Raw genomic sequence first — 17,825 nt, forward strand, 5'->3', positions numbered from 1 at the left:
GCGAAATCTGAATATACTCATCATCACTGCCTGCTGTCGTGCTTCTACTTCTGCTACCAATTCTCGCTACGTTCAGGATTACTAACTTCCCCGTGATGATCAGAGAAAGTCTCTCGTCGGATCTTCCGTGCAGAAAGAGTGCGCGGGAAGAGCAGAGCCGCGCGGTCATTGAAGCTTCAAAGAAAGTCTATTGAACCATTCTGATGGAACCTTGTGCTACGAATGCTCTTTCTATGTCGCTCTCATCTCTTAAAAATAGCATTGCGTGATTTTGCCTTTCCCATAAAGCAGGGTATGAGACTGACTGATGATTTCTAACCAAATTCCCCATCTCACCACGTACCTCACTACTTCACCATCTTTCACGACTTACTTCCCGCCTCTTAATCTATCTATCTATCTATCTATCTATCTATCTATCTATCTTCTTACGTGTCCCCCTCTAACTCCCCTTCTTTCCTGTCCCGTCCCTCCTCCCTCTCACGGCAAAGCTCGCACGCTCGCTCACTCACTCTTTCCCCTCTAGTTTCACAACCTCGCTTACGCCTTTTTACCTAACCCCCTGCACAGCACGCATATCAAGCACCAATTTATGCATAAAAAGCGCCGTTTTAGGACCTTCATGCGAGCGGATCATTGGCTGTCAATGACCCAAAAGCTGATTGAAACGACTATTCTTTTTATTTGTTTGCTCGGCTCGGTACAATGATTTGGAGATTTGGAATTGGGAATTGAGTTTTTCTTTCGTAAGATCTTTACTGTCTTTTTTTCCCCTCCTCTCTCTTTCGCGCTCCCGCTCTGAGGGGTCGTCGCGTAGGTAGGTGTCATGGGATCGGATGACAGGTAGGTGGACCTGCTACCTAGTGTTGGAATTGAAAAAAGCTTGGACGTGTTAGGAATGTAGCTTTGAGGAGTTGGGACGTGGTTAGTCAGTCATGCGAGGGGAGAGGCGGGTAGTGACACAGGGCTGCAGAGTGATGAGTGGATGAGAGGTTGCGAATGTTTCGTTTTGATGTGGGTGGTGTGGATGGGCGGAGGGGTAGATGGAGATGCTTGTTCGTACGGAGCAACTCTGGGATTTGCAAGGGGCCATTTGAATGGGGCGTCTCGGGCAGTGTTGGCCGAAGAGACGGGATGGAGGAGAGGAGAGGATCAGTGGGTGGGTTATAAATGTTGGTTACTTGTGAACGGGAAAGAGCAGAGGAGAGTGGAGGATTGTCTCGGCGGTCGGAGAGGGTTTTGCTTCTCGGTTCAGATGCACGGGTGGGTATTGTTGTAGCTTTTGTTGGTCCATAATAAATTAGATGAAGTGAGAAGGTCAGTAGAGGGGTGAAGTGAGACATGATGAAAGAGGAGAAATCAAAATACCGTTGTATTTCGGGAAAGGCGAGGCGAACTGTTGGCTCCCTTGTAGTTTAACTTCTTTGATTTGAGGCATGGAAAGGCTGTACTTCGAAACTAATCACAAGTAGAACAGAAGGATAGAAAGCATGGGAATGAGAGATTCACCTAATCTCCACTTCTCTTTGTATCTTCGTGGCTGTGTTGTGTTCTGATGCCATAAGCGAGAATCGGTACAAGGAGGCTGAGTAAATAGAGTGGTGTGAATGTTTAGAGATGGCATTAAGGCTGGGAGATAGCTAATATGATGTTATAATAGTATTCTTGCGATAAATTTATGATCTTATCTCCGAAATAAGAGATGATACTCCGAAGCATTAAGATGTGTTCTTGGATGGGAGAATATATCTAGGATGATACGGGAGAGGAGAGCGCGTAGAGAAATTGCTGATAATATGGGCGGGATATTAGAAAAACTACGATATTGATACGTTATATGCTATGATTATCGAAGACGGCGGTAATTTCTTGTGATAAGACTCTAAGCGCTACGTGATGAAGAGGAATTAGCTATGGAGCGTGGAGTGAGGATCTGTGCCACTTGGATTTAGCTCCGTGGATTCCAGGACGAATATGAGAACGATCGCAAGCTACAATGATTTTTGATTTGCTTGTTCAAGAAATATCAGGTGTAGGGTCTGCGATGGCGTCAAATCTGTTAAGTGTTGAGAGTAGTGGTAGGTCGGGTTTTCGAGCAACTGTTGTGTGCCTGTATAGTCGAAAGTGCGATCTTGGATATTCTTTGACTGTAGCCCTGATAAGAGATACTCAGGCGAGCACTGATCATATAGATATGCTAAGAGTCAGATCTATCAGAAATCAGAATATAATATATCGTTTCCTCGCTATGATGTTCAGATGTGCGCGGGGTAACCCATACTGCCCTTGAAGTACCCACCGCGAAGCTATATCATGAATTTTATAGCCCCAACGATCACGACGGGGACGCAATCTTTTCATTTAAAGGCCAAGCTGCCTAGTAACTTTGACATCTACATCATCAGTACATATCTCGGCCGCCAGTACCAGATTGAGAAAATATATGGGCAGTTTCTGCGAACCGGCTCAAGTTGGAAACGTTGAATCCAAAGCAAGACGAACCATGAATGCCTCGAATCTCGAGCAGTCAGTCAAAAAGAGAATGAAGGGGGCTATAGGATGTTGGGCCCGGTATTGCTCTCGAACAATGATGGATAGCATGAGGCTGTCAGACAACTGATCGGCGTATGGAACGCTGGGTGCTCTTGTCCAAGGAAGTTGGCAAGCTGGATACCACAAATGATGCATGGAACAAGAAAAGAGACATTACACGAGCGGAAAAGTTGAAAGTGATGGAGATTCCATCGACAACCTAGAGGAAGGAAAATATACACGAAATGGGGACTGATGGCGGGAGCAAACGGCCACGAACTTCGATATTCTCGAGCAGCAGGCTTGCAAAAAAAAAAAAAAAAAAAAGTCATCGTCAAACTTTTCTACGTATACAAACACTAGTCACAGAGATTCGACTTCGTTCTTTAGCGTATCGGAGCCTTTCTGGCCATCGTCTGCCAATCACTAATAATAGTTGTATCATCAGCTCATTCCGAATAGAATATACCCTGTCATTAGAAGCTTCTGATGGAGTGGTGATAGAACTGGCAGCATATCGACGATGGATAGGTGCTAAGCGAGTGATTTGAAGGGATGGATGACATCCGATGGTAGTCCTCCTTGGGAATACCACAATTGAGATGACCAGAAGACAAGACACACCATTGGAACCCGCAGTATGGTGCCATGACACCACTCTCCGCTCTCGCCTCGGTTCACTTTGAAACAATTCGACTGCACGCCGTTGTTGAGGTTCCGGCTGAGGGACTTCTGACGTTGCTTGAATCTGCGAACACTGCTTAAAACGTAAAGGGATCATATAAGACATGTAAAGAGGGAAGTTCAAATAGAATTCAGCGAGAGGTATATCACGTCTACTTTATTTTGTAGAGAGTATAGCTTGAGGGTATGAAGGGCGGCTAGATGAAGGAAAACAAGAGCCGCTAGATATAAGCATGGAAAGCTTAAGAGGAAGAACTCCATAGGACTCATTTACTCAGCCATTGATGTCTGTGGAGCAGGCAAGTCTGTGCGCATCCTCAGGTTGTAAGAGTGAAGCTCCTCATGTGCTTTGGTCAGCAACTTGAGTTTGTTCTGGCACTTTTCCTGCGGAAATTATGTGCCGCTGACCTCGAGGCAAGTTTCACCAGCGATTAGTTGAGCAAGGCACGTTTATATCCCAGGAATTCGAGAAAGAAGTGGAGTGCTGGAACAAGTATTATATTGATCTCTGGGAATACGCCCAGTATCCTTTCCAGGGTAGACGCCACTCCCGCGATCGTAGCTCTGGCCGGAAGATATCGAAATCATACTTCTCGAGCTTCTCGAGCCACAGCCTTGTTGCAAGTCCGGGCATAAGCACTCCAAAGCCATGCTCAATCTCATCGGCTTGAGATGAACCCTTAGAGCTTGTCTCATGATACTGATGCCCTTCTTCCCCTTCGTGTTCGAAATCGTGGCCTGCATCTTTGCCTTGCTGTAAATTCTTCACCATTTCCCTAGCAGTAATCAAATGATCATTTGCTCGAGTGGCCACAGTAAATATGGCATCCTTCAATCCTGGAGCTTCGGCACCTTGCCTGAAGATCTCTTCTTCCTTAACTCCTGCTTGTGCCATAATATCCAGAGGTAAAACAACGGAACCTTGCCTTGCTCCTGAAACTCCACCACCGAGTGCAGAACTATTGTTGTGATGATTCGGAGGGGGTGGGAAAGCCAGTAATGGCAGGCCTCTGAGCACCGCTGTAATCCCTGTTGCCTTCCCGATATGGCTTGCTACATGGTCTGCCGCTAAAGAATGCAGAGGTAGAGCTGCCAAGGTCAAATACATTAAGGTAGAGTATGTGTTTTCTGCATATATTTCTAGGGCTTCCATGCTCGTGTATGGCCTATTATCCATATACTGCTCTCTTGCATTGATGACTTTCATGAACCATCCCTTCATGACACTTGTACTGATGCCAGGATGTCGTTCTTGGAGCGATTGAAGTGCATAATAGAGTAGTATGGCAACAGGCTCTTTCGGAGGAGTCTGGGCAAATGTGCGAGTGATGTTATCGCGCCAAAACTGCATGCGGAAAGCTCCAACAGTAGGATTTGAGACTAGATCTGGTATTCGAGCAAGCTCGATATTGAGGGCTCGAATTGAAAGGTATGCATCTCGAGCAGAGGGAGGGACAAAAGTTTGGAGGGTGTATGAAGGCGAATCGAATTTCCTAATACCTGTCAGAATCGTTTGCATCAATGGGGAGGTAAAAGCTTACTGCAAAAGATTTGCGCAGTATGTTCGAGCTGCATGAACATCTGCATCTGTTATTCGAGATGGATGGGGGGCTGGAGTGCTGTACGAGGTTGTGGCATATGTCCGCTTTGCGCCAACTCTGAATCCAGTCCGACTCCCCAGTCGTACGCCTGCCCATCCATAAGACATTAAGACAGAGACATTGATGTACAAGTACAGGAGAGGCAGTGCTGTTGCGGCAAGGCAGTGATATTGAGAGAAATCACAAAATCCCAGCAAAGTTCAAGGACGTCAGTGAAAGCTCATTTACGCGAGAGTCTCGCGGTGCCTAGAAACTCCGGCGCGTCTTCTTAATTTCAGCTTCATCACCCAAATGTACTAAGCAGCACAAACAACATCGATATGAGTTTCGCAGATTCGGAAGGTCCGCCTACGAAGAAGAGGAGATTCTTTACAGAAAAATCCGATATCCTTGACGGCTCATTAGCCCACGATGCCTTTTTACCAGACGAGGTTGACGCGTTTTCCCCAGACTTGCCCCAAGACCCAGGAAATCAGTCCCAAGCTTTTATCACACCAAAACCCCGAGAAGAGAAGACTGCTGCTTCCAATGAGTCAACTCGAAGCGATGGTCCCATCGGCTTTGACCAGGAAACCTTTCAAAGCTTCGTGGGAGACAAAGTACCAGCTAGGATACTGAAGCAGTTGCGGGCGGCGTCCGGGGACGATATGGAACGAGCTGTCAATATGTACTTTGATGGATCATGGAAGACTGCTGCGCCGGTATCGAGTACCGCATCCCACATGAGGACGATGACGATCAATGGGTTTGCAAGATCTAACTCCAGCGGCTTGAAAGACAAGCAAACGCCACCAGCCAAGATTGAGCAAACATTTTCCAATTATGAGTTAAAAAACGCTATGCCCGAATATCGATACGTGGGTGCCTTTGGAGTCGAGGGATGGGCAACGCGGAGCGGAACAAACTTGGTCAAGCATGGAGAGGTTGTACGCATTGAGAGACAGAAGATATTGCCACCTAAAGTGCCTGTTGGAAAGGGCAGAGGCAGACTAGCTCAGGTTCAAGCAGCGCCGAAGCCAGGCAGTGCAGCAGCCAAACGAGTGGATGTCATTGTACGTTTTACCAACTCGAGGGGTGAGGAAATAGGAAGACTCTCAAGAGATGTTGCGAACTGGGTTTCAACGCTGTTGGACCAGAAGGTGTGCCGTTTCGAAGGGAGTTGTGTCTATGCACCAGAGAGGATAAGAACCAACGACACGGTATTTCTACAGTTGAGGTGCTCATTGCTTCGATCAGCCTTCGACAATGGCGGTTTCAAGCCGCCTGAGAACCGCCAGACTGGACTTTTTGAACAGAAAGAATCGCCGGAAGAAAAGGAGCTTCGATTACGTCAAGTATCGTTGGTGAAACTATTTGAGGAAGTAAAGTTGCTCCCTTCGAGGACATCAGAAGCTACGGCCAAACACAAGCGTGAAGGATTGCTCCAAGCTGCCGAAGTTGCAGAGCAATATGAAAACCAGAAAGCCAAGAAGGATGACTCGGTAGTAAATGGAGGATCATCTCCTCCATCTGAAGAGGTAGAGGACGGCAAGGAGTTAGAGCAGGATCAGCTTGACACTCTTTACAAGAAGGCTCAGTCTTTTGACTTTGACGCTCCAGCGGCTGAACCCGCCGAGACTTTTGCCATGGATCTACGTCAATATCAAAAGCAAGCATTGCATTGGATGATGTCAAAGGAGAGGGACGAGAAGGATGAGAACAGGGAAGAGTCTATGCATCCGTTGTGGGAAGAATATGCCTGGCCGGTCAAGGATATGGACGATAAGGATCTTCCCCAGGTTGTCAGTCAAGATAAGTTCTACGTCAATCCATATTCTGGAGAACTTTCTTTGAACTTTCCAGTCCAAGAACAACACTGCTTGGGTGGTATTCTTGCGGACGAAATGGGTCTGGGTAAGACAATCGAGATGATGAGTCTGATACATTCTCATAAGTCAGACATTGCAATGAAGCTGCAAGGAATCCGGAGTGGTCTCTCTTCTGTCAATGCCCTGCCACGACTTCCTGAAAACTCGTCTGCTGTGGAAGCCGCTCCATGTACGACCCTCGTGGTTGCACCAATGTCTCTTCTTGCACAATGGCAAAGCGAGGCTGAGAATGCCTCCAAAGAGGGTACGATGAAGAGTATGGTATACTATGGAGCCGAGAAGTCGGCAAATCTGCAGACCTTGTGCTGCGAGGCCAACGCTGCCACTGCGCCGAATGTCATCATTACAAGCTATGGTGTGGTTTTGTCCGAATACAATCAAGTCGCCGCTAGAAACGGAGATCGTGGTTCGCACGGAGGACTATTTTCTCTGAAGTATTTCCGCGTCATTCTAGACGAAGCACATCATATCAAGAACCGCCAGAGTAAAACCGCCAAGGCATGTTACGAGATCGATGCCGAGCATCGGTGGGTGCTTACGGGTACGCCGATCGTCAATCGACTGGAAGATCTGTTTAGTCTTGTCCGATTCCTAAGAGTGGAGCCTTGGAGTAATTTTTCGTTCTGGAAAACATTCATCACGGTGCCTTTCGAGTCGAAAGACTTTATGCGTGCTCTTGATGTTGTTCAGACTGTGCTTGAACCGTTGGTTCTGCGTCGTACCAAAGACATGAAGACACCAACTGGTGAGGCTCTCGTGCCCCTGCCATTGAAAACAGTTGAAATAGTGGATATTGAGCTGTCAACGCCTGAGAGAGAAGTTTATGATCACATCTTCACGCGAGCGAAGCGAACATTCGCTGCGAATGTAGAGGCTGGGACGGTCTTAAAAGCCTACACCAGCATCTTCGCCCAGATCTTACGTCTTCGTCAAACTTGCTGCCACCCAATTTTGACAAGGAATCAGAACCTAGTCGCAGACGAGGAGGAGGCGGCTGAGCTTGCGGATGCTGCGAGTGGATTAGCAGATGACATGGACCTCCAGTCTCTCATTGAGCGTTTCACAGCTGCCACAGATGATTCGGCGGATGCAAATGTCTTCGGAGCCCACGTCCTTGAGCAAATCCGTGATGAGGCCGACAATGAGTGCCCGATCTGCTCAGAAGAGCCGATGATCGAGCAGACTGTCACTGGGTGCTGGCATTCAGCATGTAAGAAATGCCTCCTTGATTACATTACTCATCAAACCGACAAAGGCGAACTGCCCCGCTGCTTCAACTGTAGAGAAGTTCTCAACACTCGAGACATATTTGAGGTTATCAAGGACGATAGTCATCCCGACAGCTTCGCTGGCAAGCCCAAGATTAGCTTGCAGCGATTAGGGTCTAATTCGTCCGCAAAGATTGGGGCGCTCATGACCAGCCTCAAAACCCTCAGACGTGAGCTGCCCGGTACTAAATCTGTCGTCTTCAGCCAGTTTACTTCGTTCCTGTCCCTTATCGAACCTGCCCTCACTCGAGCCTCCATACCATTTGTCCGATTCGATGGATCCATGGCACAGAAAACACGAAAAGCAGTCATTGAGGAATTTACTGCCAGTAAGAAGGGAATGGTACTTCTGTTGAGTCTGAGAGCGGGTGGTGTTGGACTAAACTTGACCATGGCGAAAAGGGTCTACATGATGGATCCTTGGTGGAGTTTCGCTGTTGAAGCGCAAGCTATCGACCGAGTACATCGCATGGGCCAGACAGATGAAGTAAAAGTATGCAGGTTCATTGTCAAAGAAAGCATCGAAGAGAAGATGCTGAAGATACAAGACCGGAAGAAGTTCATGTGAGTCCCCCAACTTCGACATAAATCGTATGAGCTAACAAGAACAGTGCGAGTTCTTTAGGCATGATGAGTGACGAAGAGAAGAAGCTACAGCGAATCGAGGATATCAAGGAACTTCTCAGCTGATGCAGATGCATGGTTGTATTATGCTGGAGGATTGTGGGCTGTACATAAGATGGATGGGAGGCTTGGGTGTGCTGCATTTTCACGGAGCTTTGGGAAGTTATGGCACAGGTTATGTGCGACACGCACCATAGAGGTTATTTCAGCAGCCAAATGGAAGGACACATGCGTCTCAGCTCAACATTGAAGAAGCCAAGCGACGCATATTCTCGCATTTCAGTATTCCATTTCATAAACTGAATTTCACTATTTACAAATGCTAAATGTCGGCTTTGTTCAAGGGAAACGAGATACCCAAGGCATCTCCCTACCTTCTAACGTTTCAGATAGAATACAAATGATTGTATTTTCTTCTAGATGATTTTGATTCTAGCTTTTGATCGCATTCGGAATTGGAGGCAAGTCTTCCATCCACCGGCCGCTCAGTCAGCCTGCATGAGTCCTCTTTCCCTACCGGGTTATGGTGTGCTCCTAGCGATGCTGACGCTTGGCTTGACGTACAACAATTGTTTTCAGATCAGCGTCAGATTACTGGTGCATTCGAAGTGCTTCTCATCATCACCGTTCTTTGGCGTGTTAGCCATCCGAAGCCAGATTGACCACAATACACTCTCACAAGAATGTCGAGGCTTCCGATTGTCATCGTGGGTGCGGGTGTTGTTGGCCTCGTCCTTGCACAGGCGCTGAAGAGAGTAAGCTGGACTACCTACATCACGTCTGCCTTTACTATGCGTGTGCATGACGAAGCTGAAGCTCATCCAGGAAGGTATTCAATTTCTTATCTTTGACAGAGATGAGCACATCGAATCTCGTAGTCACGGGTGGGGCATCACGATTCATTGGGCCCTGCCTGCCCTTAAGAAGTGCCTGCCAGCAGAGCTCTTCGATCGTTTGAAAACGATCCAAGTAGATCCAGAACAAGGAAGAAACGACACTGGCCAGTTCCTATTCTTGAACCTCGCCAATGCAGAACCGGTCTTTCAGATCCCTCCAGCTCCCCGCCTCCGTATTCACAGGGAGAAATTCAGAAAGCTACTCCTTGACGGCATTGATGTTCGATGGAGTAAGAAGTTTGTCGATTTCGAGGTCAGGGAGAATTTCGTGGTAGTCAAATTCGAGGATGAATCAAAGGTGGAAGGAAATCTGCTTATCGGGTGTGATGGAGCAACATCGAGGGTGCGAAGAACCCTTTGTCCAGACACTGGTGCATTGAGCCAATTGCCTGTTCGCTTCCTGGGAGTAACTTTGAAATTGCTTGCCAAAGATATGGAGCCTCTGCGAGCCATTGATCCACTACTATTCCAAGGATGTCACCCGGAGACGGGTAATTACATGTGGTTTGCAACTCTGGACACCCCCGAAGTAAACAAATCGCAAGGAGCTGAGCAGTATTATTCTGCTCAGCTCAATATATCATGGTCTGTCCGCAGCCCAGCTGATGAAGTCCCTGCCACAAATGAGGAGAAGCTGAAGAGGATGAAGTTCTTGGCTAACGACTTCTAGGAGAGGTTAAGAGTTGCTGTACACAATATTCCCGAAGATACGGAAGTCACCGAAGTCAAACTCGCAGAGTGGCCTTGTCTGGAATGGCCAAACTCAGACGGGAAAGTTACTTTACTTGGGGATGCTGCCCATGCGATGACAATGTATCGAGGAGAAGCAGCAAATCACGGCATCACGGACGTACAGCTGCTGTGTGGTTACTTGGCTAGAGTCAAAAGTGGAGATATTTCTCAGAAAGAAGCTATTGGTTACACCGAGGCAGAAATGAGGGAACGGGCTTCTTGGGCTGTTGCCATGAGTCGGCAGGCATGTCTTGATGCCCATGACTTCAAGAGCTTAACCAAAGATAGTGCCATTCTTGCTAGAAGGATTGCGAAATCTTGAGAAGGTAACTAAATAGCGGATAAACTGATTGTGGATTTCAGGAAAAAACGTTAATTGGTAAATCCTTCCAAGGCTTGCCCGTTGTCGACTTAGAGCTCGAGACTGAACCTTCCGGTCTTACAAAGAAATAGTAAAGTCGTGAGGCTCAAGCAGAAGTCTGCCTAATGAACTGCCTTGATGCGGAGTGCCCCCCTCACAGAATGAACCATCAAACCCCCTTCTCAGAGAAAGACCTAACACCAGCATTCCTGAACATAAAATACAAAGCACGGCTCTCATAAGCTTGATGGTACTATGAATCTCAGGTCAAGAGACTTACATTAGTCAATCTACTTCGAAAGTCTCAGCAGCACATCCTTCTGATTTGGTTACTCAAGACAGCGAAACTCGCCGAAACAAGCCTTCTTGCTTACTCGCGGCGCTAGCGCCTCGAAGTGTAACAGCTGATTTGTACAGGCGCTATTCTCTTCCAAGCGACACATGGCTCTACGTGAATTGAAATGTGTAAGTCTATTGTCCCGCAACAATTCCTCCCCTTGCTTCTATGAACTCCACCAGTGCTTAATGCCAACATTTTACATCTTTCCATTCAGTAGCATGTGCAATAACTTTCTCTTCTAGAAGTAAACAATCTGTCGCGTAAGCGAGTCGACTTCTTACTTACTTGAACAATTCTGTCTGTATGGGCTGCAATGCACGATTATCGCAGTACAACTGCTCATACTTCACTTATGATGGTTTCTTGGATTGCTTTGCGTGTACTTATCATTCTTCTTCTGGTGAGCCAGGCCTGACCAAGGATATGTTCATAAAATGTTGTCAAATCTGGGGTTCTGGGGTTCTTTACTAGAATTTTCGCTGAGAGTGACGCGCAATTTGTACTAGAAGTCTCAGAATAGTTGTATAATTCGAAAATTATGTTCTTTCATGGCTATCTCTTCATTGAATCTGTGCGTAGCGACTCGATCTCTCACTCCGGGCACATGGGATGTTTACCACATGAAAATTCCTAGAGCGAAATCACTGATTCTCTTTTCCAACCGCTTTGTACTCGACCACAAATCTATGAAGTAATACTCCTAGTGATAGCGCTTCGGAAATCATAGCTTGGAGAGGCTTCAAATGGGGCTCGCAAGCAGAATCAATGTCACTGATTGGTGATTCTTTTCCTATCGTGCCACTCGCATTGTAGTCCAAGATAATCAACATTATTTTCACGTTCAGCGGAAGAGCTCTGATCACAGAGTTGACGGAGTCTCCGATCAGCCGACGTCTTCGAATTCCACTTGACAGGAGTTCGGTGTACTTTTTCATATTGATGGTCAAAGCAACAGTATCAGTAGTGCTCATCCATACCGAGAATTCCTCTTTTGCTTTGCGAATCTTGCCTGCAACTAAGAAATCCAACAGATCGAAGTATGGGATGTCGACAGTGTGGATGATTGTGTTGAGCTTCGAAAGTAGCGTTTCAGCTTCATGCTTCGAGTTGGCTACTCGGCATGCTTCCTTCAAGGTATTGAATAGAGGTGGATAGGAGCGGGTCTTCGTTGGTTGTCGAACGAATCTTGGAATCGAGTACCTCCAGATCATCAATCGTACTTCCAGTGGCAGTTTTGGGAACAGAGTAAACTTAGAGAACATATTGGCATCTTGTGAGAACCCCTTCAAGGGAAGGTGGTGTGCCGAGATTGCTTTATAGTTTTGAGGAGAACTGCAGGAACTGCAGCTTGTCTTTGGAGGGGTGGTTACGCTTCGTGGCTTTGCCGCTAGGGCATCCGAGGTTGATGTATTAACAGGCTCTTCGAGAGAGTGGCTTGACATAGTGGCCATGTTGAGTCTCTAAGTCTGTTCGATCTCATCTGCGAAATATGTTGATGTTATTGGGGATAACTTTGAAGCTGTCAGTAACTAAAGCTGTCATAGGGAAAGCTTGCTCAAGGTAGGATGGGACTTAACTCACTGCTCACTGACGCCTCCAAAACACAGCCTTTCTATGGATGCCAGTGCTGTTTCTACAGGAATGAATGCTCTATATGACACACTCATACCCTATTTATCGACTGTCATGGCATCTGAGCTTCCAGGAAGCTACTGACAAGAATTAGTTGTCCCTCTTCAAGCTAAATTTGTTCTACCAGTTGAATATGTCGCTTGAGTCGATGACCGGAATCGGGTGGAAATCAATTTAGTTCCGATTAATATTGAAATTGGGTATACAGTTGGCCACAGAACATGTCAATGAAGAGAATGTTGTACGTTGGCTATCGGTGAAGTGGAATGCGACATGCAAGGATTCGCATGGCAAGCACGATCCTGAAATGCGGTGCCAAGCCACGAGTACTGTCCGGGAAGGGAAGTTAAGAGTATGTGTTATAACGAATGTCTTTGTCACAGCTAGATGTTTCACAAGCTTATCGGGAGGTGGCATATTGCTGTTCTTTATGACACACATAGAAAGATATTGGATTCCTTGCCTCGCTCACACACCAACAGTCTTTGAAGAAGCACAACCCAACATGCTTCCTCATGATGACACTTGACTGATCAGCTGTTTAATTTAATCTGCCATTTAATATTGCTCACTGCCTGGTGTCAAGTTAATGCAACGCGTGAAATTTGCTGCTGTTATTGCCTAATGGGGCTAGCGTTGACACTGAGAACATGAAAATACCGGCTGGAATTGTCGATTTCCAAACTTCATTTGTGTAGATAGTTACGTTGAAACTACCAGTGATAAGCCTAGAAAATTTCTGACGCAGATTGTTGTCTTAAAGCGGGCTCGCCGACTGTCCCTTTGAAGTCGTTAGACAGCACGATGGCTATTCTTTCCCATCCCGTCTGCAAATTCAAATTTGAGGCAAATTGATTCCTGTTTTAGGAGATGAATTGATCAAATTGAATAATGAGCATTCCAAAATCTTGCCAGGCTAATGAGACCACGACCAAGCTCTCCTCCTCTACTTTCCTATAAAAACCCCCTCCTCTTCCTGCTTTTTCATAATTCCTCCTTCTTCAACAACCTCTTCCTCGTTGAAGACTACCACTGTCCACACCACTCCTTCAACAAATCTTCTTCAGACAAACAGAAACTTCCTTCGATACCTCTGTAATCATGCAAGTTCTTACGATGCTCTTGAGCATTATGCTCGTCGCACTTACCACTCCTATGGTGCGTCATACCTTCCACGATATGTATTCCACGTTGACCACTTACTAACAAGTCCGGCCAACAGGTTCATGCGGGTCTCTTCGTTGCTGACGAGCTCCCACCTGGATACACATGGGGTACCATGGGTTTCCATGGTGAGATTGATGGTCACGAGATCACCTACGATGGTACTATTGAGGTTCGAAATCCTTTTGCATCCTTCTTTTGTGATGTTTTCTTCAAGTGAGCGACTAATAGATGTCCTTTGGTAGGAGGTCCTTGCTCACGCCGAAACTCTCTATCCCGGTATCACCAAGTCTCTTGCTGCCCGTGACGACGTTCCACTCCTCGATACTTTTGCTCTTGCCTCTCCCGGTGTTGTTGCTCGCGATACCCAGTTGATCATTGGTAGTCCAGCTGATGGCAAGGTAAGTCCCTGCTCTTCCGACATTCCTATACTGCAAGAATTTCTTTACTGAAAATATACTACAGGGCATGAGATACTGTGGAGGAAAGAAGACTCCGAACGAGTCCACCCCTGCCTGTCCTCTGTGCGACAAGTGTAAGATATCCTGGAAAGACAGCTAGACATGTATTGGAAACTCCTTCAGCAAAGCCACTGACTGACATGTTCCAGGGGATTATTGCCAGACGCGTAGAATCCAGGAAGGCATCAACTACTTGAACAAGGTCACTGCAGCCTGCACCGCCAGTGCTCACCAGGTACATTGCGTCAAAACATACAAGAAAATCTGCTAATGGTTGAAGTGCGTCCGTATCAGCTGTTCTTGGCACGCCGGTATTACCTTGTGGTAAGTTCCCTCTTGCTCTTTTATCCCAGATAGAATGAAAGGAACTAACTGAGCATTTTCTCTAGTAACGATGTACGTTCTAGCTTATATCTGTGCTAATCTAATGAGAGCCTAATCTAACTTTCAACAGCAAGAAGATCGTTTATCAGCACCTTGCAATTGGGTAAGATATTCATTTGGTACTGAAACTTTCTGCAAGGACAGACCTAACTCATCAGTAGATTTCAACCTTCGCCCAAGACATTGTGAATGACACCGAAAACTGTGAAAGCCCTACTCCTCACTTAACTTGGCCCCATGTGAAGGGACAGCAATGGGCTGGTAACAAGGCATACAATGTCGTCGTTGCTGTAAGTACAAAGCTGGCGCACGCTTCAATCCGTATCTTCCGAGCTAATTATTACTAAGTGGTCCAACTGTTAAGCGCTGCCTTGATTTCCCCAAGAAGAATTTCCTGGATGAAGACTCTTTACTTGGATATTCTCAAAGGGTAGATAATTTTGGCGAGCACACGGAACAGTGGTTTTCTTTCCTGATATGACCTTGGTGGAATTCACAAGTTTTGCGAACACCATCCGGGACATTTCAGACTCTTTGAGCTTTTTGTTACAGCTGATGCTGCCTAACTATTCTTTCATACACGTCTGTCCTCACGGAGACGGGTCAATGGAATGAATTCTTTTCGTAACTTTAATTTCCCCGTGACTTGTAGAGCGATAAAGAGCTGGTTCACATTTTGACTCTCTGCCAGCACTACTGGAGGCAGCTTAAAACCATCAGGATATGTGATTCTGGAACTCTTCAGGAGTAAACTCAGCTCATCATCGCGAATCTCGGTTCTCAGGGTTGTGGAATAAGGTGGCCCTCAGAAGTGCTCTTGGAGCTTGGGCAAGCGGAATCTGAATAGAGTGATTGAAAACTCTATGATGAAACATTCGACATCGTGACACGCCCTTTTTGATAGCTTGACACCCATTCTAGGGTATTCAATGGGGGGACTGTTCGCAAGTTCGAGGCATGGATATGAAGTCTGCATCTGGTATAATCTCGTCTGGCGCTATGTGTTTAGCGTACCCGTGAGACTGCAGGAAGCACCACAGCTATCCATCATTATCTGTGCCAACAATGTCATTCGGCCAAAATGAGTAACAAAGCTGAGAAGAGAATTCATTTCGTTATTCATGAACCTATCGTACTTGATCTCGATCCAATGCTGAAGAACCTTGAGAAGGAGACCAAACATATCAGCTCTCAGACCACACTAGAAAGAAAGCTTCACCAGTAATAGAATGCAACCACAACACCCTTCATGAACTCTGTCAAGTTACATTGTCCAGTTGTGATAACAAGCTTGCAAAAGGAAAATCTCAGAGAAGCATCTATGGGCCTACTACTCGCCCGCCGAAACATCGAACTGTTCATCAGCATTGTCCCAGTCTTCGACAGTAGCACCAGGACGAGCATCGTCAGCAGTAAGAATTCCTGTGGCTGCCTGCTTCTTAGCCTCGCCACTACGAATCTGTTTTACAAAAGCCAACTTTAGACCAAGGAAGTCTCCTTTATCCTGAAGTGTCTGATACTCTTCACGAATGGCTTTGACAAAAGCGCGCATGCTCCGAGCATGAAAAGCGTCATCCTCCTCCTCCAGCTCTGCGAAATCCCGTATCACGGCTAAATCCTCCAACTTGACACCCTTATCCAACAACTTGCCCACCAAGATATTCAACTCCTCGAGATCTGGACACATGCACTTGATCTTGACCCAGATGCTTTGACCAGCAGCAACAGGTTGAGTAGCGCCGTAGACTTGAGGGTGAGCGCGACGATTGGACATTGCTGCGGCTTCGAGGTCGATGGTAAGGGTTTTGATGAAAGGAATCCAGGGTTGGACATTCCAGAAGAGATCAGCCTTGATAACCTTCGAAGTGTTGAGGCCACTAGGGATATCAATAGCTTCGCACGGGAAGTTGTACTGGCGGACCATGTTGGGGAGGCCTTGCTGGTGACGGTAGACGGTGTCGATGTTGAAGTTGATGAAGATCGAGTATTGACCATGGCGATGAAAGGGGACGTGGCACAGGATGTACTTGGTGCGGGTTGCTTTGCGGGATTCCTTGTTGGCAGAGAAGACGCCGAGGGCCTTTCCTCCACCAGGACGCCAATGGACGAGTCGTGGAATGATGGTATGCTTCCAGACGTTGTCGCGGAGCTCGAGAGGCATCTTGGGGAAGAACATGAACTCGAGTTCGTCATCGTCGCTGACCTCAGGTACGTCCGGGTCAGGCATTGTAAAGTTGGTGGATGTTGACATCTACAAGAAGTTATTAGTTAAGACTCGTTATTTCAGTGATGTGGGCATAGAGGGGCACGTACCTTGACCGTGGGCAGATTGCTCGATTGCGATGGCTTTCAAACGGAGAAGAGCGTATGCTGGGGTTGAGCCTCTGTATCTGGAGACAATTCTAGGCCTCAGAACAATTGAAAGAACAAAAAACTTTGATGGAGGAGATGTTTCTTATGAACAGTAAACACCCACAGGTAGATCTGGTCTAGGTGCTGGGGATGTTGTGGGCTTTTCTCAGCTTTGATTCGCGCCTGTTGTCAGGAAATTAGGCTTCGCGTACCAGTGAATTGACTGCCGCAGGAGTTAGAGGCTGACACACAGATCCGAGTTGAGTATCGCAGATAGCGAAATCGGTATCGTGGATCAGTATCTACACGCTGCCTGTTTTTGTTTACTTGTGCTGCAGAGGACCTCGCTTAATGTACCCCATGCGGATAATTTCCTTGGCATTTTTTTACCAGCCCGAAGATCAGAAACAATCACCGAAGCACGTCTAGATTTTTTAAAGGCTTTGTTAAACATTCTATTGTTGATTCATATTCATAAGATTTTCTCTCAAAAGCCACAAACGCAGATCTGAAACCTTGATTTATGTCTACGTAACAACATTGCACATCTTCTTGAATTCCGCACACCTGATAAACACAACTAAAGCTATCAATCATACTTTTCAAGTGGGTATCTATAGACAGCCATTTTACTGAGAATCTCAAGAGCTTACCCCTTAGAGGAAACAGGATATTTTTATTTTTGATCGAACCAGCCGTGCTAGCCAAGCTAGCCACGCTACATTAGCCCGGCTACAGGTAATTTATTAGTCATGCGGTATTACCTGTAGGTCTAGTGAGACAAGTCGAGCTCAGATGAAGCAGGATTCGAGCTCTGTGCTGTATTTGCTCCCTGATGATATCGTCGATCTCTGTGTTCGCCCCTCCAGATGCTACATACGCGGTACAGAAGATGGGAGTCTCAATGGAAAGCAGCGAAAATAAGA

General features: G+C 46.6%; 6 protein-coding genes across 7 annotated transcripts; 3 read left to right on the forward strand and 3 right to left on the reverse strand.

The window, feature by feature from the left end:
- The first annotated feature begins 3,328 nt into the window (after positions 1-3,328).
- On the forward strand, positions 3,329-8,940 carry RAD5 (DNA helicase rad5). Its single transcript, XM_058493682.1, has 2 exons — positions 3,329-8,517; positions 8,565-8,940. Exons 1-2 carry the CDS (start codon positions 5,138-5,140, stop codon positions 8,641-8,643), a joined length of 3,459 nt encoding a protein of 1,152 aa, XP_058363882.1. The 5' UTR covers positions 3,329-5,137; the 3' UTR covers positions 8,644-8,940.
- ONS95_000524 (uncharacterized protein) lies at positions 3,375-4,977 on the reverse strand. Its single transcript, XM_058493681.1, has 2 exons — positions 4,758-4,977; positions 3,375-4,709 (listed from the first exon to the last, which is right to left on the reverse strand). The coding sequence occupies exons 1-2, from the start codon at positions 4,922-4,924 to the stop codon at positions 3,713-3,715; spliced, it is 1,164 nt and encodes a 387-aa protein (XP_058363883.1). The 5' UTR covers positions 4,925-4,977; the 3' UTR covers positions 3,375-3,712.
- A 216-nt stretch (positions 8,941-9,156) lies between the features above and the next one.
- On the forward strand, positions 9,157-10,904 carry ONS95_000526 (uncharacterized protein). 2 transcript variants are annotated; one of them, XM_058493684.1, is made up of 2 exons: positions 9,157-10,058; positions 10,144-10,904. In XM_058493684.1, the coding sequence occupies exons 1-2, from the start codon at positions 9,379-9,381 to the stop codon at positions 10,151-10,153; spliced, it is 690 nt and encodes a 229-aa protein (XP_058363885.1). In that variant the 5' UTR covers positions 9,157-9,378; the 3' UTR covers positions 10,154-10,904. The 2 variants fall into 2 exon arrangements, with proteins under 2 accessions (XP_058363885.1, XP_058363884.1); XM_058493683.1 differs by having other exon boundaries at positions 9,157-9,332; positions 9,403-10,904.
- Positions 10,905-11,547: 643 nt separating this feature from the next.
- ONS95_000527 (uncharacterized protein) lies at positions 11,548-12,357 on the reverse strand (the record flags this gene model as incomplete). Its single annotated transcript, XM_058493685.1, has 1 exon — positions 11,548-12,357. The coding sequence occupies one exon, from the start codon at positions 12,355-12,357 to the stop codon at positions 11,548-11,550; it is 810 nt and encodes a 269-aa protein (XP_058363886.1).
- Positions 12,358-13,639: 1,282 nt separating this feature from the next.
- On the forward strand, positions 13,640-14,910 carry ONS95_000528 (uncharacterized protein; the record flags this gene model as incomplete). The annotated part of the gene is made up of 10 exons (XM_058493686.1): positions 13,640-13,696; positions 13,761-13,874; positions 13,948-14,103; positions 14,168-14,237; positions 14,313-14,398; positions 14,444-14,487; positions 14,553-14,559; positions 14,618-14,650; positions 14,709-14,837; positions 14,896-14,910. The coding sequence occupies 10 exons, from the start codon at positions 13,640-13,642 to the stop codon at positions 14,908-14,910; spliced, it is 711 nt and encodes a 236-aa protein (XP_058363887.1).
- Positions 14,911-15,877: 967 nt separating this feature from the next.
- On the reverse strand, positions 15,878-16,774 carry ONS95_000529 (uncharacterized protein; the record flags this gene model as incomplete). Its single annotated transcript, XM_058493687.1, has 1 exon — positions 15,878-16,774. One exon carries the CDS (start codon positions 16,772-16,774, stop codon positions 15,878-15,880), a length of 897 nt encoding a protein of 298 aa, XP_058363888.1.
- Positions 16,775-17,825: the final 1,051 nt, after the last annotated feature.

This window comes from Cadophora gregata (genome assembly GCF_030347475.1).
Source record: "Cadophora gregata isolate MNR1 chromosome Unknown scaffold_1, whole genome shotgun sequence".
Classification (NCBI taxonomy): domain Eukaryota; kingdom Fungi; phylum Ascomycota; class Leotiomycetes; order Helotiales; family Ploettnerulaceae; genus Cadophora; species Cadophora gregata.